General features: G+C 45.5%; 1 protein-coding gene across 2 annotated transcripts in view; it reads left to right on the top strand.

The window, feature by feature from the left end:
• The first annotated feature begins 711 nt into the window (after positions 1 to 711).
• F12 (coagulation factor XII) overlaps positions 712 to 24,297 on the top strand; it is a 210,106-nt gene continuing 186,520 nt past the window's right edge. Inside the window, exons 1-2 of one of the 2 annotated variants that reach the window (XM_077265918.1) lie at positions 762 to 855; positions 12,022 to 12,258. Coding sequence is in view for 1 of the 2 variants with exons in the window: in XM_077265917.1 (XP_077122032.1) it covers positions 796 to 855 (60 nt within the window). In the remaining variant the exon portion in view is untranslated. Of the gene's footprint in view, positions 856 to 12,021; positions 12,259 to 24,297 lie in introns of both variants that reach the window. The other variant, XM_077265917.1, reaches the window with a different exon arrangement.

Raw genomic sequence — 24,297 nt, 5'->3', positions numbered from 1 at the left:
TTCCACAGCGGCAACCAGGGACTGCACATGCGGATGGTCAAGCAATAGAAAAGACCTAACCACCCATCTACGGCTGCGCAGCAGAGCAGGGAACTAAGAATGCTCCATCCAGGTAACAGCCAACAGTATCCCAGCTCAAATTAGGGGGAAAAGAGTAAAGGGTTAAAGCAAACGTATGCATTGTCACGCCAAAAACCAGATACAGACAGAACGGTGTGACATTTTCAAAGTGTTTTACCACAGATTTCTTGCCTAGACACATTAATGAATCGGGGACTATATGTTTTCCACAGGAGTATACAATTTATGCCACATATGGCATATCATAACTGTACCTGGGTTGTCATCTTGTCCATTTCATTATGGTTACATGAGAAATTATACAGAAGGCAAACATTTGGTCTAAAGGAATGTTTCTCCTTGTGGACAGTGCAAAGCCGTTACTTCTTAGATCTCCAGTCAGAAGCATCTCACTTAGCCAAATCAGATCCGCTTTGCACTGAGGAGTGGCAACACCCCGAAACACGCCTGCAAATGGAGTTTCTGGTTTGACTTGTTATCCTAAAATATGTGGCAAGGCTCAGTAAAGGGTCGATATTAACTTTTATTATTGCTACATCCAATAGATGGCACCCGAGATAAAGTCCTCTTCCTTCTGAACAGGCTATTTGCATTGAAGGCAAGCAAACATGCTCTGCAGGACAGAGATGAAAGGGCAATGCCCTTTTTTTACCAGAGCAATCTCCTGAACTTTTCTTTCTCTCTTTAAGTTTAGTAAGATTTTGAATAGACAACATGAAGCTTTCCTCTCTGCTCTTCTTTCTGTTTTTTTTAGGAACTGTCCAGGCCAAACCAGTAAGTACCATCTACGAGTTGTGCCACCTGTGTTGTGAACTTATTACCATGACATTTGCCTGAAACTTAGATTCTGAAGGTGACTACAGAATGAGAAGTCACATCACTTAGCTATTTCTGATTTTGTTGCCCAGCATGTGCTCATTGACATTTAAGGAGGACTGCTGAAAGGTCGGAGACATGTAAGCAATGCTGAAGCATGGAGGTCACATTTAGTGTAAATGTAGGTCTTCTTTCCCTAAGTATCAGAACCTGGACAAGCAGGTTTGTTGAGTTCCCAGTCTTCTAGAAATGTTAGACTTATAATCAACAGTGCGAATTGCGTGGATACTGACACCTCTGTCACAATTTTATCTCATGTTTCCTAGTATTTTACACAATGGCACCTATTTTTAGAGCAGATAGGTCTACATACATAAACCATGTTAGATTTGTTGGAAAAATACACATAAACATCAACATATTATTCGATGTCACAGTTGGTTCAATGTCAATATGAGGTTAACCAACCACTTAAGTAAGAACCACAGTAGCAAAAGGGAAGGTACTGACAAAGTGCAGACAAGAAACTCATGCAGAGTTCTTCAAAGTTTTGGATAGTTTAATGCTATTGGGGCCAGTTTTAATGTAAATTTGTCCACACGTATAAAACATATAATACGTATAAAACATATAATTTTGCTGGCAAGCCAAAATGTGACATGCTCCAAGTTCACAAAATCGTTACACGGATGTATATAGATTTTGCACTGGAACACTGCTTTTCAAAAAACCCTTATACAATGTGCAACCGGAACTGTAGTGCAGGTCGACAGACTGTTCTCCGGTGTAGAGACTGTTCCACTACATGCACTTTAGAAATTTGGAACATGTTTATGACGCAATAGACCACAAATCATTCTGAAAACTGTCAACCACAATGAACATATCCAAAAAATGGCGGTTTAGAGAATTACTAATTGAAAGTTGAACCACTTGGGGATTATGGTTACAAGCAAACAAGATTTTAGGGTATATAAAAAGAGAGATAAAATCCTTCAATCCCAATGTATTACTACCCCTCTAAATCACTTGTAAGGCCACATCTAAGGCCACATTTTAAAAAGGATATTCAGAAGTTAGAGTCAGTTCAAAGGAGGCTGCTAGATTATTGCAAGGTACAGTAGGAAGGAAGGTCTCTCATATGATGAGAGGTTGGAAAAGTTGGGATTATTTAGCTTAGAAAAAAAGATGTCTCAGACGAGATCTCATTTATATGAATAAATACAGTCATGATTTAAAGTGTTGGCACCCTTGAAATTGTTCCAGAAATGAAGCATTTCTCCCAGAAAATTATTGCAATTACATATGTTTTGTTATATGATATGATATACTTTATTGATTCCGAGGGAAATTGTAGTGTCACGCACCACAGCATAAACAAGAACATAAATTACTTTAACAAAACAGTAGTAGATAAAAAGAAAAGCCATAGTAGAACATACACCTGTTTATTTTCTTTGTGTGTATTGAAAAAAGGGCAAATTGGACATAATTTCACACAAATGCCCAAAAATGGGTAGACAAAATTGTTGGCACCTTTCCAAAATAGTGGGTAAACAAATTTGTGTAAAAAAACAGTGTCTAGTGGCGCTAAGTATCCGTAGATCAGAGTCCTTGCAGCGACACCAACAAACCTCCACAAATGGTTTGTAAATAAGATATGTAGTAAGAAACAATATACACCTAAGGTGTATAGGTGCGCGCTGGACAGTGGCAAATATAAAGGAAATAGGGTGCTGTTGTATACAGAAATGCCTCAAATGAAGGTGGTCCGCTTAGAAAACTCAATCAGTGATGCTTGTTGGTAAGCTATACGATTCAAAAAGAGTCTCTAAGGGAAACAAGCGCAGGATATCTCCGGCTAAAAATCAATACTTAAAATGTCAAGGGTGCATCCACATATGCTTACCCGAATCCTTGAGGGGCTGGAGAACCTTATGGATGCTGTCGTTGCTTTGAAGATCCAAGATAGGAATGGTCTAAACAGGTGGCTGCTCCGGCCGGTAACAGCCACCTAGAAACTGTGCTCAGGGAGAGGGCGAGGACCTGTGACTCCGGACGCCGCGTGAAGTGGAAGCGGTGAGTCCGGATGAGCTGCAGGACCTTTCTGGCGTCACAGGGCACGTGATCGCTTCCCTGAACCCGTGAGTGCAAGTGAACGTGAACGCAAGTACGGGGTGCAGTGAGGATCAGTCTCTACGCGTTTCGGAGACCAACAAGCATCACTGATTGAGTTTTCTAAGCGGACCACCTTCATTTGAGGCATTTCTGTATACAACAGCACCCTATTTCCGGTAAACAAATTTGTTTCAAGCATGTGATGTAGAAAAGAGGAGGTGGCACTCACTATTCCTTTCAAAAAGATTTCAAAGTTTTATTCAAACAACACCATAAAAACGTATTGTAAGAGTAAATGTGGTACAAATAATGGGCGGCTGATGGACATTTTGCACCTCTCTTTGGTTCAGGGGTCCTAGAATGGAGATAGGAGGACACATCCCACTGTAAATAACCTCACCCTTAAAATCAGCAATGCAATAGACATTAGAATACATACATTATTACAAAAACATTGACATATCAAATTTGTAGTTAAAACCTGTTGGACTCTAATCCGGGGTGCACATGATCCACCTCAACTCCTTCCTCAGAAGTAGTTGATAATGATTACCTCCCTGCTTTGGCACTCTTACTCTTTCAATTGCTGCAAAGCGCAAAATGTCAGGGTCTGAACAATTTACTTTATGAATGTGTTGTACAAGTTTACGTAACCTTTCCCCGAGATGACTGATCTATGACGTTTCCTAAACCGCATGATGCCTGTAGCAAGTAAGAGGGAACCAGATAAAAAGTGGAGAAGTTGACTCAATCTTTGCATTGTTTGTTGTGTGTGTGCCACACTCAACACTGAGAATAGAAAGAGGAGAAGAAAAATGTCTGAGGACTTGAGAACCAAAACTGATGAACAATATTATCCCCTTTCCCAAATGAGATGTATCCATACATCCCTGTGACCTGGGTCTTATTGACCTAAGACGTATCCATACGTCATGGCGATTTTGCATGCACACGGGCTGTGCGTGCGATCGCCACTGGGTGTCAGCTGATTATGGCAGCTGAGACCCTGCACTAAGTGCCAGGAGCAGTTCCGCAATGCTCCCAGCACTTTTACCCTCTAAATGCTGCGATTGAACTCAATCGCATCATTTCGGGAGCAGGCAGAGTGATGACAGCCCTTCTGGTCTTGGATCAGAGACCCTGTGAAGTCATGCGGGGTCCCGATCTTTGCCATGGGGACCGGATGTCATCATAATGACATCCGGGTCACCAGAGCTAGGAAAGTTGCTAGATCATGCTCAGAACATGATCAGAAACTTACCCTGTCAGTGCAGCATTGACAGTTTGCATAGCATAGTGATGCTGCTGCATCCCCATACTATACAAGTAGTCAGCTTGCAAAAAATGAAAGTCGAATAGTGGGACAAAATAAAAATGGATTCCTCTGGGGTTTCATCTGAATTATGTCACTCGGAGATTTGGATGGAACCTCCAAGTAAGCGGTCAGCGTAGAGCGCTGGATAAATGTGATCCCAAACGTTATGTAAAATGTTCCCAGTAAAAGATTCAACTCAATCCACAAAAAAGCAAGTCCCCACTGAGGTCTGTCATCTGTTAATGGAAATATAGGGGGGCTTCCACGTTACTGGTATACAGCAAGATGGTTCCTTGCCCCTCAAAAGAAATTCAGCGAATTCTTTGCTCCCAAATCCAAATGCCCCCTCCCTTCTGAGCCCCACAGTTTACCTAAACAACATATAGCGCCCACATGTTTGGCATTTCTGTAGTGATGAAAGCCCACCTAACTTACGGGTGCATGCAGGGTCGAACTGGGGTGCCTCGGGCCCACCAGAAGAATTAACTCTAGGGGCCCACTCTCCAGCTACCATAAGTGTTGTTTTAGTTAATATAATATAGGGACAGGAATGTTAAACATATTTGTAATATATATCATTAGGAAAATAAGATTCTGGCAGCAACAAATGATGAATCCTGATGCTCCTGAGCTCCCAGCTTTCCCTACCCCCGGTAGCAGCGGGGGCGGAGAAAGTCAGGAACTCATGAATATTCAGGACTCATCATTATGTGCTGGAGCTTCCAATACAAGATTTTGGTACAGCTGAGTGACCCAGCCTTTTGATATGGGGGATCTGTCACTAGTTTGTTACCCTTAGTTAGGACACCATAAAATGAGTGACAGATTCCATTTAACAGAATCCCTGGATAACACCTTGGTAGTTTCAGACTAGCGAGTCCACTGCGGGATGCCTGCTGCATGTATCCCACAGTGGACCTGCCCGGGAGGAGGATTGCGCTGTGATTATACCGAAACCAAGCAGAGGAGCTCAGATTATCATGGCTGCCAATCATTTATATACACTTTCCCATCTGCTTGTTATCCATCCATCTCCATCCTTCTCTGACTCTGACAGAATCCACAGCTGTCAATTAAATTAGTGGGGGTGGAGAATGATGGAATACAAACATGTGGGAAGGTAAATGTTACATGACTGGCCCTGCCGTGAAGCACCTAGCAGCAGGACTTAGTTCGAACAGTCATTCTGTGCTGACAGAGTCCCTTTAAGGGTAACTTGTCACCTTGAGAAACGCTATTTATCAACAGATATAGGGCTAATCTGCAGGTAAATGGGGTTTAAAGCCTTGTTAGCCGGCTTAATGGAAGAGTGTTGGCTGCAGGGAGAAAATTTAAACTTTATTCTCCCTTCTACCAGTCACTTCCTGTGATGGGGTCGGTGCAAGGAGGGAGACATTACAGTCACCGTTAACTACAAAGTGAGCGTGCTGTAATAACGTCCCGGCACTGTGATTGTGACATTGTACATGGAGCCCAACCTCAGGTTGAGCTTCAAGGAACGACTAACATGGCAGCAGCACGTGACACCCATCAGCAACCTGCAACTGAGTTACAGGGGGCTGATGGATGCAGTTGAGTGCAGGCACCGGCCATTGTGCCATCTAAATGCCACTATCAGTGATTGACAGGGCATTTCAATATTTAAAACAGCAGCAATCAAGGCGAGCTCTGATCACTGCTGACATCTGTCTGGTATGGAGCAGGCTCAGCTCCTGAACCTGATCCATACAATCACATCCCTAAGTTGACAGTTATGACAAGGTTAGAAAATTTCACTTGTCTGTTCCTAAACATGGAAAGCCAAATGGAATTCCCTAACACATTTGAAAGGGCCCTTATAGATTTAATAAATGTGCCCAAACATACAAATGTTTTTACACACCGCAATACACTGTTACATACACGCGGCTTACAAAACCACATATAATTCCAGATACACAGACACACACAAACACGCCAGTACATGAATACAACAACTGAACCACCATCAATATGCGGTACCTCAATTGTAATGTCAGGTCACCCATATTCCTTTGTATCGCATGAACCTACAACTCCCAGTATGTGCTTAACAATCGAGATACTAGGAGTTGCTGTCACTCATCAGTCATCATCAGATTGCGGACCATGCAGGAACCACAGCACTGATGAGACGCAGGCAGGATCACAAATAAACATTCACATTCAGGTATCTTACCTGTGATGTCTTCTCTGATTAGAGTCTTTCTCTTTCTTTTCATCTCCAATTTGACCAGACTCCATGATGACTCTTCTAATACACAGCTGTGCTCCGCAGACCACCATCTTCTCCGGTCTTCTTCAGCACATCCCCACACGACACCCTTAAAAATAGCAGGGTAATTATAATGCCCCTGAATAGAAATCTCTGCCCTACACTGAGCCCCGGAATAAATAATTGCTCCTCACTATATTCCATGCCCAAAATATGATACACATTGTCCCTCTCCACGCTGTCCTCTCTTTACTACACTGGGTCCTCTTCACACTGTCCTCTCACATAGTGTCCCCCCTATACTGTCCAGTCTCTATACTGTGCCCCCTCATCACACTACCTCTCTTCAGCATACTATTTCCTCCTTGCTGTGCCCTTACCCTGTCACCCCATACTATCGCATCTATATACCTCTCCCCACACTACCTAGTCTCTGTTCTGTTTCCCATGTGAGGCAGCGACTGGTGTTATTTGCGAGGGTTGCTATGTGTCCCCCAGGATGTGCTCCGAAGCGTATTAGATACACTGGAGTGCCTTCTGGTCACAGCAAGATGCCTGTGAGTCACCAGGCAGAATAAAAGTGCATGAACCTGGTTAAGTTATTTGGTCAAGGAATTGTTCAGGAAAACCCAGTATGGGCTTTTATTTTTTAAACGGACTGCAGGAAGGTAGTGGTGCTGGTATGTTTCCTCCAGCCTGGATCTTGCAAGTGGCCCATGGCCACAGATTCCAGTTTAGGCTACTTTCACACTAGCGTTTGTAGCAGCTGCGGAGGGCTGCGGACTTCCTCTGTGAAGCCCCGCCCTCGGCCGCCCCTCTGCCACTAGCTCCGCCTATTTCTGCATGCGGCCGGCTTGCGGCATGTGTACCTATCTTTAACATTAGGTACGCAGGTCGTGCCGCAGTATGCGGATGCTTCCGCATGTGTCATTTTGACGATGCGGAAAAAAAAAATTGCTACAAGCTGCGTCCTACGCTGGTCGCCGCATCGTCAAAACAACGCATGCGGAAGCATCCGCATACTGCGGCACGACCTGCGTACCTAATGTTAAAGATAGGTACGCAGGCCGCAGGCCGGCCGCATGCATAAATAGGCGGAGTTAGCGGCCGAGGGCGGGGCTTCACGGAGGAAGTCCGCAGCCCTCCGCAGCTGCTGCAAACGCTAATGTGAAACAGGCCTTAGAGAAATACCCTGCAAGAAGGGTTTGGGTGTGTCAGTGTGGAGCTTGCAGCAAGCAGAGCTGTTGCTCTGGAAAAGCTCAGCCTATGTGAGAGAACACAGAGCCCAGAGAGCGAACTCCTGGCACCCCGCAGCATATTCCGCTGGTGCAGTCGTCCTCGGCAACCGGACGCATTTATTATTATTTTTTATTATAGCGCCATTTATTCCATGGCGCTTCACATGTGAGAAGGAGTATACTGTACATACTAAAAACAAGTACAATAATCTTAAACAATACAAGTCACGACTGGTACATGAGGAGAAAGGACCCTGCCCGCGAGGGCTCACAATCTAGAAAGGGATGGGGGAGGATACAGTAGGTGAGGGTAGAGCTGGTCGTGCAGCGGTTTGGTCGATCGGTGGTTACTGCAGGTTGTAGGCTTATCAGAAGAGGTAGGTCTTCAGGTTTTTTTTGAAGGTTTCAATGGTAGGCAAGAGTCTGATATGTTGTGGTAGAGAGTTCCAGAGTAGGGGTGATGCGCGAGAGAAATCTTTTATGCGATTGTGGGAAGAGGAGATAAGAGGGGCGTAGAGAAGGAGATCTTGTGAGGATCGTAGGTTGCGTGGAGGCAAGTACCGGGAGACGAGATCACAGATATACGGAGGACACAGGCTGTGGATGGCTTTGTATGTCATGGTTAGGGTTTTGAACTGGAGTCTTTGGGTAATAGGGAGTCAGTGCAGGGATTGACAGAGGGGAGAGGCCGAGGAATAGCGGGGGACAGGTATATTAGTCAGGCAACAGAGTTTAGAATAGATTGGAGAGGTGCTAGAGTGTTCGAGGGCAGCCCACAGAGCAGGAGGTTGCAGTAGTCAAGGCGGGAGATGATGAGGGCATGGACTAGGGTTTTTGCAGATTCTTGGTTGAGGAATGTACGGATCCGTGAAATATTTTTGAGTTGAAGTTGGCAGGAAGTGAACAGGGCTTGGATATGTGGTTTGAAAGAGAGATCAGTGTCAAGGATTACCCCAAGGCAGCGAGCTTGTGGGACCGGGGAGAATGGGCAGCCTTTTAGTTTAATGGATAGGTCCATTGGGAGGTAGAGTGAGATGGGGAAAGATGTTGAATTCTGTTTTGTCCTTGTTAAGTTTTAGAAATCTAGCGGAGAAGAATGTCTGTCTTTACAGACTGTCTTGTTTCCTGGCTTTGATCCAGAGGATACCGTTGTTTTATTTGTAACTTTGGACATTAAAACTACGTTTTACTTTTGAACTTTATTGGGTCACTGCCTCATCACTACATAGCATGGACACTGCTGCACTACATCCTCACACTTTTCTCCCTCCATGCTGTTGTGAGCAGGTTGCGGGATGCAGTAACGGACAGGAGGCAGAGAAAGGGTTAAGGTTAACTTTACTGATACAGGGGTATACTCCACGCAGGGAGGGGAAAGTAGAGGCAGTGGTATGGCAGGTGTTAGGAACATAATAGGTGTGCTGAGGGAGGTTATGAGGGCAAAAATATAACAACTGTTCAAAAAGAGTAAACTTATCAGTCTGACGGCTTCCTGACTGCAGAGTCTTAGGTTCTTACGGTGGTGCCAACGCGGTCAGCACGTGATGAATCTGGTGTCGTCCTGCAGGCGTTGATGATCCTCTTCCTGGCGGTGGCGATGGGTCTTTGATATCTTGCACGGGGTCCAGGGTCCAAGGTGTGGGTTGAGGGTGAAGACTGGTCTTCAGCACTGCAGGGGCTTAACGCAGCTCGGCAGAAATAAGCGGGTGAGAAAGGGTACAGTTCTCGGTAAGTCACCCGGGGTCTCTTAGGCGGCACGCATGCATTCTCTACTGGCCAGCAGCATCGGGTACCTGGTGTCATGGGAGCCGACGGGCACAATACAGTTCTCTGGTCACAGTCTCTGTAAGTCGCAGCAGGGAAAATGAAGCTTGGGCCTGCACTGCCACGGTGCTCAGAGGACGGAACACCAAACCTCCCCTGCTGCGGGCTGCGTATTCCTGCCAAATGTCCTCTCTGTTTCACGCGCTCTCTCCCTTTTATGCTAACTATGCCCCCTGCTGTCCAGTGCAAAGGATGGTCCGGGTCTCTAACCTTTCCCCTAGACAACAAAGGTGACAGTCCCGACAGTTCTGGACTTGGCGCAAGAAAGGTACCCCCGGTCCGGTGCCTCTTGTTACACTGTCTCCTCTCATATTCCTCCCACTCTCCATAATGTCTCCTCGTACATCCCCCTTCTATTCCCCCACCTATTCCCCACTCCCCTCGTTCACCATGCTGTTTCTTCACACATTCTCTCCATAATGTCTCCTACAATTTCTCCCCCCCCATCTCTCCCCAATTATAATAAATCTTTGGAAGAGCACAGAGACACACACAAACATACAGAAGCATACATACACACACAAAGACACGCACACACATGTGCATGCAGACATGCACTAGCAGACACACACACTTGCAGATTGCACAGGCGCAGAAATGGGGACATAGCAATATACACACAGGCAAGCACACTTACACACACAAAAATGCACGCGTAAATACGCAGACATGCACGAAGACAGTCATGCTCATACACACACAGATACGCACACAGAAATTCACACTCAGACAAGCGCACACACACAGAAATGTGGACAAGCACGCACACACACATGCAGGGACATATTCATGATACATACAAGCACACCCAGGCCCACACACAGATAATCACATGCAGACACTCAAAAACACACAGAAATGCATACGTAAACACAGACTCATGCATGCAGACACAGATACAGAAATGCACACACAAACACCAGATGCACGCACGGAGACATACACAGAAGTGCATACGCAGACACACACATATGTAAACCAATGCCTGTGTGTGTATGCCTGTGTGTATGTATATGCCTGTATGTGTATGCCTGTATGTAGATGTCAGTGTGTATGTGTGTGCGTGCGTATGTCTATGAGTACCTGTCTGCACATGCATTTCTGTGTGCGTGTCTGCGTGCACGCGTCTGTTTACATATGTGTAGTAACCCAAGTGACTAGCACAGCTGCGCTTCTCCAGGATAATCAATTACCTCCAACTCCTGGGAATCATGGGTGCCATGCCATTGAAACTGAAGAAAGTGGCTAATAAACCCAGAAAATCAGTTGTGGTGGTATAGGGTGTCTATTGTGGCTGTTGACCTTGTTTGCAGTGTGAATCAGTGGCGCTCCTGCATCTCACAATTTTGTTGTAAATTTTGTAGGAAAAAGGAGAAATCGTTGGTCAACTTTTGACCCTTATAAGTTCCTAACAAGAAATTGTTTTAAAAATTGTGTTGATGTAATGTAGACATGTGAGAAATGTTAGATATTAACTTTGTGTGACACATCTCTTTGATTTAAGTACATAAGAATTCAAAGTTTGAAAATTGTAACATTTTCTCCATATTTTCATTTTTTTCACAAATAAATGCAAGTTATATTGAAGAAATGTTCCCACTGTCATGAAGTACAATGTCACAAAAACATTCTCAGAATTACTGGGATCTGTTAAAGTATTCCACAGTTATTACCTCATACAGTGACACTGTTAGGATTGTAAAAATTAGCCTGGTCATTAATGTGCAAACCACCTTGGGGGATAAAGGGGTTAACAATCTAAGAGTTACTAGTCCATCTCCAGAGATCTTGATGTTCCTTTGTCCATAGTGCACAACATAATCAAGAAGTTTACAACCCATTGCACAGTAGCTAATCTCCCTGGACGTGGACGGCAGAGAAAAATATATGAAAGGTTGCAACGCAGGATAATCCTAATAGTGGATATGCAGCCTCAATTACGTTCAAATTCAAGCTGTACTACAGACTCAGAGTTCATCAGTGTCAGCGCAAACTATCTGTCGACATTTGAATGAAATAAAACGCTATGGCAGGAGACCCACGAGAACCCCACTGCTGACTCATAAAAAAGCTAGACTGCAGTTTGCCAAAATGTATGTGAGCAAGCCAAAATCCTTCTGGAAAAGCATCTTTTGGACAGTTGAGACTTAGATAGAGCTTTTTGGTAAAGCACATAATTTTAATGTTTACAGGAAATGGAATGAGGCTTATAAAGAAAAGAACACACTACCTACAGTCAAATATGGTGGAGGTTCAAAGTTGTTTTGTGGTTGTTTTGCTGCATGTGGCCCTGGGCACCTTGACTGTGTACAAGACATCATAAAATCTGAAGATTACCAAAGGATTTTAAGTCGCAATATAATGCTCAGTATCTGAAATCTGTGTTTGTATGCTAGGTCATAGGTCTTCCAGCAGAACAATGACACCAAAACATACTTCAAGAAGCACCCAGAAATGGATGGAAACAAAGTGATGGGGAGTCCTGAAGTGACCAGCAATGAGTCTGGATCTAAATCCGATTGAACACCTGTGAGGAGTTGCTAAAATTGCTGTTAGGAGAAGGCACCCTTCAAATAGGAGAGACCTGGAGAAGATTGCAAAAGAAGATTGGTCCAAAATTCCAGTTGAGAGGCGTAAGAATCTTGTTCATGGTTATAGGAAGCTATAGATTACAGTTATTAATTTCAAAGGGTGTGCAACTAAATACTAAGCTGAGGGTGCCAAGAATTTTGTCCAGCCCAATTTTAGGGTTTTGTGTGAAATGATGTCCAATTTGCCTTTTTTCTCAGTTTTTTTGTTGTTCCAATGCACACAAAGGAAATAAATATGTGTATAACAAAACGGGTAATTTCAATCATTTTCTGGAAGAAATGCTTCATTTTCTGGAACAATTTCAAGTGTGCCAACACTTTCAGCCATGATTGTACATGTGTCACTAGGGTGTCACGTACCCCTGGAAGACCTGGAGTTAGAAGGTCATGTCGGGTAATGAATCGCAGTCCTCTTTAAAGATGATGTGATTCATGTCCTATTTTAAAGGGATTTCCTTTCCTTCAGTGCGGAGAGGGTTAAAGACTATATCCATGCTGGCTGAGACCATACAGCCTGGTTGCCCTTGCTGGTGAAAGATTCATCTTCCTGTGCTATTTGCTAATCTGAGTATTTGGAGTGTGAGTCATAGTATTAGTGATCTGTTGTTTGCTGAAGTAGTTAGTGGATCGCCCCCAGAGTAGGGCAATGGGGTACTCGGTACGGGGTCCTGCGATTCGGGGGATATCACGGTGGCTGACCCGGTCCGTGGCCCTCAGGGGCATCCAGTAAAAGAGTTTATATATGGGCAAGGTGCAGTAAAGAACAAGGAGACAGGTTTGCAGTCTTTTACCTTGTTTACTGAAGACTTCAGATGGTGTCCTCAGCCTGGAGCTCCAGAAGACAGGGCAGGCAGAGTCCGGTCGGTCTGAAGGCAATTCCAGAGTCCCCCTATCCAGGTGGAAATCAGTAGCCTTCCTACTAGTGCCTGGGTGTTGTAGTACCTCCCTGCTGAGCTTCCCGGTAAGGTCCTGACAACTCTTATAGATGTTCTAGATGTTATTTCTTCCTCTCTGTCCCCCAGATGGTGTGGATAGGACAAACCCGTATGACTGATGGCCCGAGGCTTTTTGTAGGGACCCTAGAGACGCCACGGCCCCCACAGTTGCCACTGAGTCTTCTTAGGTATTAAGGTCGGACAGCCAACTTGGAATTGACTGTCCTGCCGGTCTCTGGAGCAAGGCTTAGAGACAGTTGCTCCCTCGGTGTTCCTGGCTGCCGGCTTCTGCGCCTCAGAAAGGAGCAGCTTATTCCTGGCTGATCTCCCTCTGATATTCCTCTCCTGTGCTCTGCTTTCCTGCACACTCTCTGCTGTATGTCCACCTTTTAGTGCCTTTTCTCAGGAGTTGCAGCACTTCAGGCCAGCAGAGCTCCTCTCGTCCTGGCTGCCTGACAGGAACTGAACTCATTTTCCTCCAGATCAGGATGTCAATAGGGGAGTTCACCCTAATGTTGTGAATTCCGTCCTTGGGCTCCCTCCTGTGGTTGTGAATGGTACTTTTGTGAGTTCTGCCCTTGGGCTCCCTCTGGTGGTTTCGAGTGGAACTACTGCTCCTTGAGTTTAGCTGTAGCAGCTGCTTTCACTGATCGTCTCTCCTGGCTTTGCTATTTAACCTGGCTCTGGTCTTCAGTTCATGCCAGCTGTCAATGTTTCTGGTTTGGATTCAGATCTCTCCTTGGATTTCTCTGCTGGCCTGTCCATTTCGGCAAAAGATAAGTTTTTGCTAGTTCTTTGTTGTCCATTTGCTTTGGACTTTATTGCTCAGCTCATGTTATGTTTCCTTTTGTCCAGCTTGTCATTATGATATATTCAGGCTAGCTGGAAGCTCTGGGGAAGCAGATTTGCCCTCCACACCGTGAGTCGGTGTGGAGATCATTTTTGTAAACTCTGCGTGGATTTTTAGTTTTTAATACTGACCGCACAGTATCCTTTCCTATTCTGTCAATTTAGATTAGTATTGGCCTCCTTTGCTAAAATCTGTTTTCATTTCTGTGTATGTTATTTCCCTCTCCACTCACAGTCAATATTTGTGGGGGGCTATCTTTCCTTTTGGGAATTTCTCTGAGGCAAGATAGCTTTCTGTTTCCATCTTTAGGGGTAGTTAGTTCTCAGGCTGTGACGAGGTGTCTAGGGAGAGACAGGAACACTCCACGGCTATTTCTAATGTTGGTGTTAGGCTGGGGTCACACATGCGAGTTTTACGGACGTAAGAGCGCAGAAACTACGTCCGTAAAACTCGCATTACATACGGCACAATTATTCTCAATGGGGCTGCTCCTATTAGCCGTATATTACGGTTCAGTATTATACGGCTTTCTACGGCCGTACAAAATCGCAGCATGCTGCGTTTGTCAGCGTACTGCGCAAATAATACGCCAATGAAAGTCTATGGGGGCGCGAAAAATACGGATTCCACACGGACCTGCAGTGTGACTTGCGAGAAATACGCAGCGCTGTTAGTGAAAAGTCGGTAATTCAATTGCCGGCTTTTTCCTTCTCCTTCACAAACCCGACAGGATATGAGACATGGTTTTCATACAGTAAACCATCTCATATCCCCTTTTTTGTTGCATATTCCACACTACTAATGTTAGTAGTGTGTATGTGCAAAATTTCAGCGCTGTAGCTGCTGAAATAAAGGGTTAAATGGCGGAAAAAATTGGCGTGGGCTCCCGCGCAATTTTCTCCGCCAGAGTGGTAAAGCCAGTGACTGAGGGCAGATATTAATAGCCAGGAGAGGGTCCATGGTTATTGGCCCCCCCGTGGCTAAAAACATCTGCCCCCAGCCACCCCAGAAAAGGCACATCTGGAAGATGCGCCTATTCTGGCACTTGGCCACTCTCTTCCCACTCCCTGTAGCGGTGGGATATGGGGTAATGAAGGGTTAATGCCACCTTGCTATTGGAAGGTGACATTAAGCCAGATTAATAATGGAGAGGCGTCAATTATGACACCTATCCATTATTAATCCAATTGTAGGAAAGGGTTAAAAAACACACACACACATGATTACAAAGTAGTTTAATGAAATAAACACAGCGGTTGTTGTAATAATTTATTGTTCTCCCATTCCATTTCCAGGACCTCGCTTGGCAACATAATAAACGCACAAGATACATACCTTCTGCTGTCAGATCTCGTCCCACGAAGTAATCCATCTGAAGGGGTTAACTAATATTACAGGCAGGAGCCCTGCAAATGCAGCTGTGCTCCGTGCTTGTAATCCCCAGCGAATGAATGAAATGTAGGTCATTGACCTACATTTCCTTCAGTCGCGGTGATGCGCCCCTGCTGGATGTTCTCATGAACTGCAGCCTGGGAACTTTTTCCCACGCTCCAGGTCATATGAGGACATCCACCAGGGGGCGCATCACCGCGACTGAAGGAAATGTAGGTCAATGACCTACATTTCATTCATTCGCTGGGGATTACAAGCACGGAGCACAGCTGCATTTGCAGGGCTCCTGCCTGTAATATTAGTTAACCCCTTCAGATGGATTACTTCGTGGGACGAGATCTGACAGCAGAAGGTATGTATCTTGTGCGTTTATTATGTTGCCAAGCGAGGTCCTGGAAATGGAATGGGAGAACAATAAATTATTACAACAACCGCTGTGTTTATTTCATTAAACTACTTTGTAATCATGTGTGTGTGTGTGTTTTTTAACCCTTTCCTACAATTGGATTAATAATGGATAGGTGTCATAATTGACGCCTCTCCATTATTAATCTGGCTTAATGTCACCTTACAATAGCAAGGTGGCATTAACCCTTCATTACCCCATATCCCACCGCTACAGGGAGTGGGAAGAGAGTGGCCAAGTGCCAGAATTGGCGCATCTTCCAGATGTGCCTTTTCTGGGGTGGCTGGGGGCAGATGTTTTTAGCCACGGGGGGGCCAATAACCATGGACCCTCTCCTGGCTATTAATATCTGTCCTCAGTCACTGGCTTTACCACTCTGGCGGAGAAAATTGCGCGGGAGCCCACGCCAATTTTTTCCGCCATTTAACCCTTTATTTCAGCAGCTACAGCGCTGAAATTTTGCACATACACACTACTAACATTAGTAATGTGGAATATGCAAAAAAAAAGGGGATATGAGATGGTTTACTGTATGTAAACCATGTCTCATATCCTGTCGGGTTTGTGCAGGAGAAATGAAAAGCCGGCAATTGAATTAGCGGCTGTTCACAGATATCGCGCTGAATGAAATCTAAATACAGAATATATATATATGTGTCTCAATGACATATATATATATATATACTGTATATATGTTTTCCCTAACATTTGAGCACATAAATCCATTAGATGTCGGTTTTGCAAGCCTGCGCGAAAATCTCGCAGTACGGATGCCATACGGATTACATACGGAGGATGCCATGCGCAAAATACGCTGAAACACCCTGACTACGGATCAATATTTTGGGGACATTTCTCCGTATTACGGCCGTAGTACGGACGTATAATACGTGGCGTATTTTCTTACGCCATGTGTGACCCCAGCCTTAGGATTAGGAACTGCGGTCAGTAAAGATACCACCTCCTCAAAGCTTGTCCCATGTTGCTCTTTAACCACCAGGTCATATCAGTGTTGCTCCTTGACCATCAGGTCATAGCAGTACAGCTGGCCTGCAATGTGTTGAATGCATCTCAAAAGAGGGAAAAAAAAAGTTCTGAGCCATTTTTTTTTTCTTTTCCTTTACAGCCTGTTTTGTCTTTTTTTTCCCCTTAATCTCTGGGTGGTTCAGGATTCAGGTGCTGACATGGAGGTTCAGGGTCTGTCCTCGCGTGTGGATCAACTCGCTGCAAGGGTACAGAGTATCCAAGATTATGTTGTTCACACTCCGGTTTTAGAGCCTAGAATTCCTATTCCTGATTTGTTTTCTGGGGATAGATCTAAATTTTTGAACTTTAAAAATAACTGCAGATGGTTTTTTGCTCTGAGACCCCGTTCCTCTGGTGACCCCATTCAGCAGGTGAAGATTGTCATTTCTCTGCTGCGTGGAGACCCGCAGGACTGGGCATTCTCCCTTGAGCCAGGAAATCCTGCATTGCTCAATATAGACGCATTTTTTCAAGCGCTCGGATTGCTGTATGACGAACCTAATTCTGTGGATCAGGCAGAAAAAACCTTGCTGGCTCTGCGTCAGGGTCAGGAAGCGGCAGAAGTATACTGCCAGAAATTTAGAAAGTGGTCTGTGCTCACAAAATGGAATGAGTATGCCCTGGCAGCAATTTTCAGAAAGGGTCTTTCTGAAGCCCTTAAAGATGTTATGGTGGGGTTCCCCACGCCTGCTGGTTTGAACGAATCAATGTCTTTGGCCATTCAGATTGATCGGCGCCTGCGCGAGCGCAAGGTGGTGCACCATATGGCGGTGTCCTCTGGGCAGAGTCCTGAGCCTATGCAATGTGATAGGATTTTGACTAGAGCGGAACGGCAGGAATTCAGACGTCAGAATGGGCTGTGTTTTTACTGTGGTGACTCTACTCATGCTATTTCTAATTGTCCTAAGCGTACTAAGAGGGTCGCTAGGTCTGTTACCATTAGTACTGTACAGCCTAAATTTCTTTTGTCTGTTACCCTGATTTGCTCATTGTCGTCCTTTTCTGTTATGGCATTTGTGGATTCAGGCGCTGCCCTGAACTTAATGGACTTGGAATTTGCCAAACGCTGTGGTTTTTCCTTGGAGCCTTTGCGGAGCCCTATTCCCTTGAGGGGGATTGATGCTATGCCATTGGCCAAGAATAAACCTCAGTACTGGACACAGTTGACCATGTACATGGCTCCAGCACATCAGGAAAATATTCGTTTTTTGGTGTTGCATAATTTGCATGATGTTGTTGTGCTGGGTTTTCCATGGTTACAGGTACATAATCCAGTGCTGGATTGGAAATCTATGTCTGTGACTAGTTGGGGTTGTCAAGGGATACATAGTGATGTTCCTTTGATGTCAATTTCCTCTTCCCCCTCTTCTGAAGTTCCTGAGTTTTTGTCAGATTTCCAGGATATATTTGATGAGCTCAAGTCCAGTTCCCTTCCTCCTCATAGGGACTGCGATTGTGCTATTAACTTGATTCCTGGCTGTAAGTTCCCTAAGGGTCGACTTTTCAATCTGTCTGTGCCAGAGCATGCCGCTATGCGGAGTCATGTAAAGGAGTCTTTGGAGAAGGGGCATATTCGCCCGTCTTCGTCACCGTTGGGAGCGGGGTTCTTTTTTGTTGCCAAGAAGGATGGCTCCTTGAGGCCCTGTATAGATTATTGCCTTCTCAATAAGATCACGGTCAAATTCCAGTACCCTTTACCTTTGCTTTCTGATTTGTTTGCTCGGATTAAGGGGGCTAGTTGGTTTACCAAGATTGACCTTCGAGGGGCGTATAATCTTGTTTGTATTAAACAGGGTGATGAATGGAAAACAGCATTTAATACGCCCGAAGGCCATTTTGAATACCATGTGATGCCATTCGGGCTCTCTAATGCTCCATCTGTGTTTCAGTCCTTTATGCATGATATCTTCCGGAATTATCTGGATAAATTTATGATTGTATATTTGGATGATATTTTGTTTTTTTCCGATGATTGGGAGTCTCATGTGAAGCAGGTCAGGATGGTATTTCAGATCCTTCATGCTAATGCGTTGTTTTTGAAGGGGTCTAAGTGCCTCTTTGGAGTTCAGAAGGTTTCGTTTTTGGGTTTCATTTTTTCTCCCTCGGCTATTGAGATGGACCCTGTTAAGGTCCAGGCCATTCATGATTGGACTCAACCCACATCTGTGAAGAGCCTTCAGAAATTTTTGGGCTTTGCTAATTTTTATCGCCGCTTCATTGCTAATTTTTCCAGTGTGGTTAAGCCTCTGACCGATTTGACGAAGAAAGGCGCTGATGTGATGAATTGGTCCTCTGCGGCTGTTGAGGCCTTTCAGGAGCTTAAACGTCGTTTTACTTCTGCCCCTGTGTTGCATCAGCCAGATGTTTCTCTCCCTTTTCAGGTTGAGGTTGACGCTTCTGAGATTGGGGCAGGGGCCGTTTTGTCTCAGAGAAGTTCTGATGGCTCTTTGATGAAACCGTGTGCTTTCTTCTCCAGAAAGTTTTCGCCTGCTGAGCGTAATTATGATGTCGGCAATCGGGAGTTGTTGGCTATGAAGTGGGCATTTGAGGAGTGGCGACATTGGCTTGAGGGAGCCAAGCATCGCGTTGTGGTCTTGACCGATCATAAGAATCTGATTTACCTTGAGTCTGCCAAGCGGTTGAATCCTAGACAAGCTCGATGGTCTCTGTTTTTCTCCCGTTTTGATTTTGTGGTCTCGTATCTTCTGGGATCTAAGAATGTGAAGGCTGATGCCCTTTCTAGGGGTTTTTTGCCTGATTCTCCGGGAGTCCTTGAGCCTACTGGTATTCTCAAAGAGGGGGTGATTCTTTCTGCCATCTCTCCTGATTTACGGCGGGTGCTTCGGGAGTTTCAGGCTGATAAACCTGACCGCTGTCCAGTGGGGAAACTGTTTGTTCCTGATAGATGGACTAGTAAGGTAATTTCTGAGGTTCATTGTTCAGTATTGGCTGGTCATCCTGGGATTTTTGGTACCAGAGAGTTGGTTGCTAGGTCCTTTTGGTGGCCTTCCTTGTCGCGGGATGTGCGTTCTTTTGTGCAGTCCTGTGGGACTTGTGCCCGGGCCAAGCCTTGCTGTTCCCGTGCTAGTGGGTTGCTTTTGCCTTTGCCGGTCCCTGAGAGGCCCTGGACGCATATTTCCATGGATTTTATTTCTGATCTTCCTGTTTCCCAGAAGATGTCTGTCATCTGGGTGGTTTGTGACCGGTTTTCTAAGATGGTCCATTTGGTACCTTTGCCTAAGTTGCCTTCCTCCTCTATTTGGTTCCATTATTTTTTCAGCATGTGGTTCGTTTGCATGGCATTCTGGAGAATATTGTGTCTGACAGAGGTTCCCAGTTTGTTTCTAGGTTTTGGCGGTCCTTTTGTGCTAGAATGGGCATTGATTTGTCTTTTTCTTCAGCATTTCATCCTCAGACAAATGGCCAAACGGAGTGAACCAATCAGACCTTGGAAACCTATTTGAGATGCTTTGTGTCTGCTGATCAGGATGATTGGGTGACCTTCTTGCCGTTGGCCGAGTTTGCCCTTAATAATCGGGCTAGTTCGGCTACCTTGGTTTCGCCTTTCTTTTGTAACTTTGGTTTTCATCCTCGTTTTTCTTCAGGGCATGTTGAGCCTTCTGACTGTCCTGGTGTGGATTCTGTGGTTGACAGGTTACAGCAGATTTGGACTCATGTGGTGGACAATTTAACGTTGTCTCAGGAAAAGGCTCAACGTTTTGCTAACCGTCGTCGGTGTGTTGGTCCCCGGCTTCGTGATGGGGATTTGGTCTGGTTGTCTTCTCGTCATGTTCCTATGAAGGTTTCTTCCCCTAAGTTCAAACCTCGCTTTATTGGTCCTTATAAGATTTCTGAAATTATCAATCCGGTGTCTTTTCGTTTGGCCCTTCCAGCCTCTTTCTCCATTCATAACGTTTTTCATAGATCTTTGTTGCGGAGATATGTGGTGCCCATGGTTCCCTCCGTTGATCCTCCTGCTCCGGTGTTGGTTGAGGGGGAGTTGGAATATGTGGTGGAAAAGATTTTGGATTCTCGTTTTTCGAGGCGGAAGCTTCAGTATCTGGTCAAGTGGAAGGGTTTTGGCCAGGAGGATAATTCTTGGGTTGTTGCCTCCGATGTCCCTGCTGCCGATTTGGTTCGTGCTTTTCACTTGGCTCGTCCTGATCGGCCTGGGGGCTCTGGTGAGGGTTCGGTGACCCCTCCTCAAGTGGGGGGTACTGTTGTGAATTCTGTCCTTGGGCTCCCTCCTGTGATTGTGAATGGTACTTTTGTGAGTTCTGCCCTTGGGCTCCCTCTGGTGGTTTCGAGTGGAACTGCTGCTCCTTGAGTTTAGCTGTAGCAGCTGCTTTCACTGATCATCTCTCCTGGCTTTGCTATTTAACCTGGCTCTGGTCTTCAGTTCATGCCAGCTGTCAATGTTTCTGGTTTGGATTCAGATCTCTCCTTGGATTTCTCTGATGGCCTGTCCATTTCGGCAAAAGATACGTTTTTGCTAGTTCTTTGTTGTCCATTTGCTTTGGACTTTATTGCTCAGCTCATGTTATGTTTCCTTTTGTCCAGCTTGTCATTATGATATATTCAGGCTAGCTGGAAGCTCTGGGGAAGCAGATTTGCCCTCCACACCTTGAGTCGGTGTGGAGATCATTTTTGTAAACTCTGCGTGGATTTTTAGTTTTTAATACTGACCGCACAGTATCCTTTCCTATTCTGTCTATTTAGATTAGTATTGGCCTCCTTTGCTAAAATCTGTTTTCATTTCTGTGTATGTTATTTCCCTCTCCACTCACAGTCAATATTTGTGGGGGGCTATCTTTCCTTTTGGGAATTTCTCTGAGGCAAGATAGCTTTCTGTTTCCATCTTTAGGGGTAGTTAGTTCTCAGGCTGTGACGAGGTGTCTAGGGAGAGACAGGAACACTCCACGGCTATTTCTAGTGTTGGTGTTAGGATTAGGAACTGCGGTCAGTAAAGATACCACCTCCTCAGAGCTTGTCCCATGTTGCTCTTTAACCACCAGGTCATATCAGTGTTGCTCCTTAACCACCAGGTCGTAACACCCTAAACAGGCTTAGAGCTCCCCCTTCTGGTCTGGAGTGCGAACATGTTGCATGTGTGTGATACCTGAATGTGGTTGTCTTTCATTGCCTTCAGACATGACATCACTTCTCCCCTGAAAGGATAATGACATCACTGCGACGACCAGGACACTGGGGCTCCGCACTCCCCCCCCCCTGTTAAATCCAGTACTCCGGGACTGGGAAAAGAAGAACAACAATACATATTAGCAAAAGACATACAATTTTGAAATGCTATGAACAACTTATACAAAAGTAGTGCTTCCCTTTATGGGAGGTGAGGACACTTGAACGTTGTGAAAGTCTCGGTCATGCACAGTTCATGACTCCCAGTTCAGTGAGTGTAAACTTGAAACAGCAGGGATCCCGGGTAAACAAAGGGATCCCTTTTAAAAGTATAATGAAAGTTTTGGAGCAATTCACTGTCCATTACTCCATTGTCCATTTTAAATCTGTAACAAAGATATATATACAAACATTTTCAACCAAACAGCAGCAACCGTTAATATTTCCAAGTTTTGTAGTGAATTGGGGTCTGATTTTTTGTGCTACGTGTAGACCTCCGCAATGGAGGCGTTGCTAGTGACCTAACAGGGTCCGCTGTGCTCGCTATCGCTGGTGTGGTGCACTGTCTTCTGGCTACACTTCTAGTGAGTCTAGGTAGCACTGGCATGCTGGAGCTCACAGGACTGCTGCTACTAATTGTGGGCATGGCAGATTCACCGACAGCAGAGGGAGGACTTGCCGATTCAACTGTTGGCATGGCATTCTCTGTTGAAGTCTGCTGTGGTTGAGTTACAGCCGGGATCGCGTCAGCTATGGGAATCTGTTGGTGCAGAGTCTCTTTTGGCTCCAGATGATCTGGCATCACATTTGGTTCCGGCGGCTTCAGCTGACGAAACGTTAAAACAGTTAACACGATGGCCTGATTTATTTGAGTCCAAGACTGGGGAAAATCGCCAAGAACAGTGTGTATCATCTTCTCCTCTTCTACGGGTGGAGATGTTCCTGGATCTGTTTCCCTATCTCTCAACTTATCAGGGCATATTTTGAGGTGGTCTCTGGATATTGCTGTCGAAGTTTCTCCTCCATCTTTGCTGATGAGACAGACCTTCGTATTGTCAAAGTCGGATGGCAGGATGGTATATGGTTCTGCTTCCCATTGGTCGTCAAGTTTGTGTAGTCTCCTCTTCCGTTTGAGTACTTGTTCACCTGGCGACAAGGGAATTGCAGGAGCATGCTGGTTGCAGTCCCTTTCTTGTTTTTGTCTGGCTTGGGCTAGACTTCTTTCCACGCATTCCTGTACGTTGCGGTACCTTTGCTGCCTTTCTGTATCCCAATCTGCATCTGGCGAGGTATCTTCTGGAGTTAGGACCCCCATGTCTAGATCAACAGGTAACTTGCTGGATCTTCCTCTCATCAGGTATGCTGGGGTACAGTTGGTGGAATTCACTGGGATGTGGTTGTACATGTCTACCAAGTCGGGCAACTTTGGTGGCCATAACTTCCGTTCCTCCACAGGCAAAGTCTTCAATAAGTCAATTACCACTTGGTTCATCTTTTCACATATCCCATTGGTTTGGGGGTGATACGGTGTCTTTCTGATCTTTTTACACCCGTATAAGTTGCAGAATTCCTGGAACACTTCTGCTTCAAAGGCTGGCCCTTGATCAGTCAGTACCTTTTCCGGGTACCCGTGCGGTCTGCAGAAGTACTGCTGGAAGGCTTTGGTTGCTGTCCTTGCTGTCAGATCTTTGACAGGCACAACGACCAGAAATCTAGAGTAGTGATCTACGATGGTGAGGGCGTAGACATAGCCTGACCGGCTGGGTGTTAGCTTCACATGATCTGGCTCGACCAGTTTGAGCGGTCGTCTGGTGATGATGGGCTGTAGTGGAGACCTTTGGCTGTCATGGTCCTTCCTGCGTAGGCTACATGGGCCACACTCTCGGCACCACTTTTCGAAGGCTTTCTTCATGCCAATCCAGTAGAACCTTCCACGAAGCAGACTCTCCAACTTCCTCCATCTGAAGTGTCCTGCTCCATCGTGGTATGCTTCCAGAACCATTGGCGCATCCTGCTTTGGGACTACTATCTGCCATACCAACTCATGGGTGCGTGGGTCGATGCTTCTTCGGCACAGCTTACCATCGTAAATAAACAGCTTGCCTCTCCCCTTCCACAGCTGTTGCGTCTCCTGTGGATCCTCCGGGCCAGGGTGTGATCCTGCCTGCATCAGGAGCTCTTTCACCCGACGGACCGTGGGGTCAATGTTCTGAGTCTCTGCCCATCCATGGTGAGGAAGGGGATTCAGCGTGGCATCCTGCTTGTTCCTGCGCCCGTTCCTCGTGGATTGTTGTCCGTGATGACAGTGAATTTTGCTGAGGCCAGGTAGTGCT

This window comes from Ranitomeya variabilis, chromosome 5, assembly GCF_051348905.1.
Source record: "Ranitomeya variabilis isolate aRanVar5 chromosome 5, aRanVar5.hap1, whole genome shotgun sequence".
NCBI classification, from domain to species: Eukaryota; Metazoa; Chordata; class Amphibia; order Anura; family Dendrobatidae; genus Ranitomeya; species Ranitomeya variabilis.
This window is presented reverse-complemented; position numbering and strand designations above follow the sequence as displayed.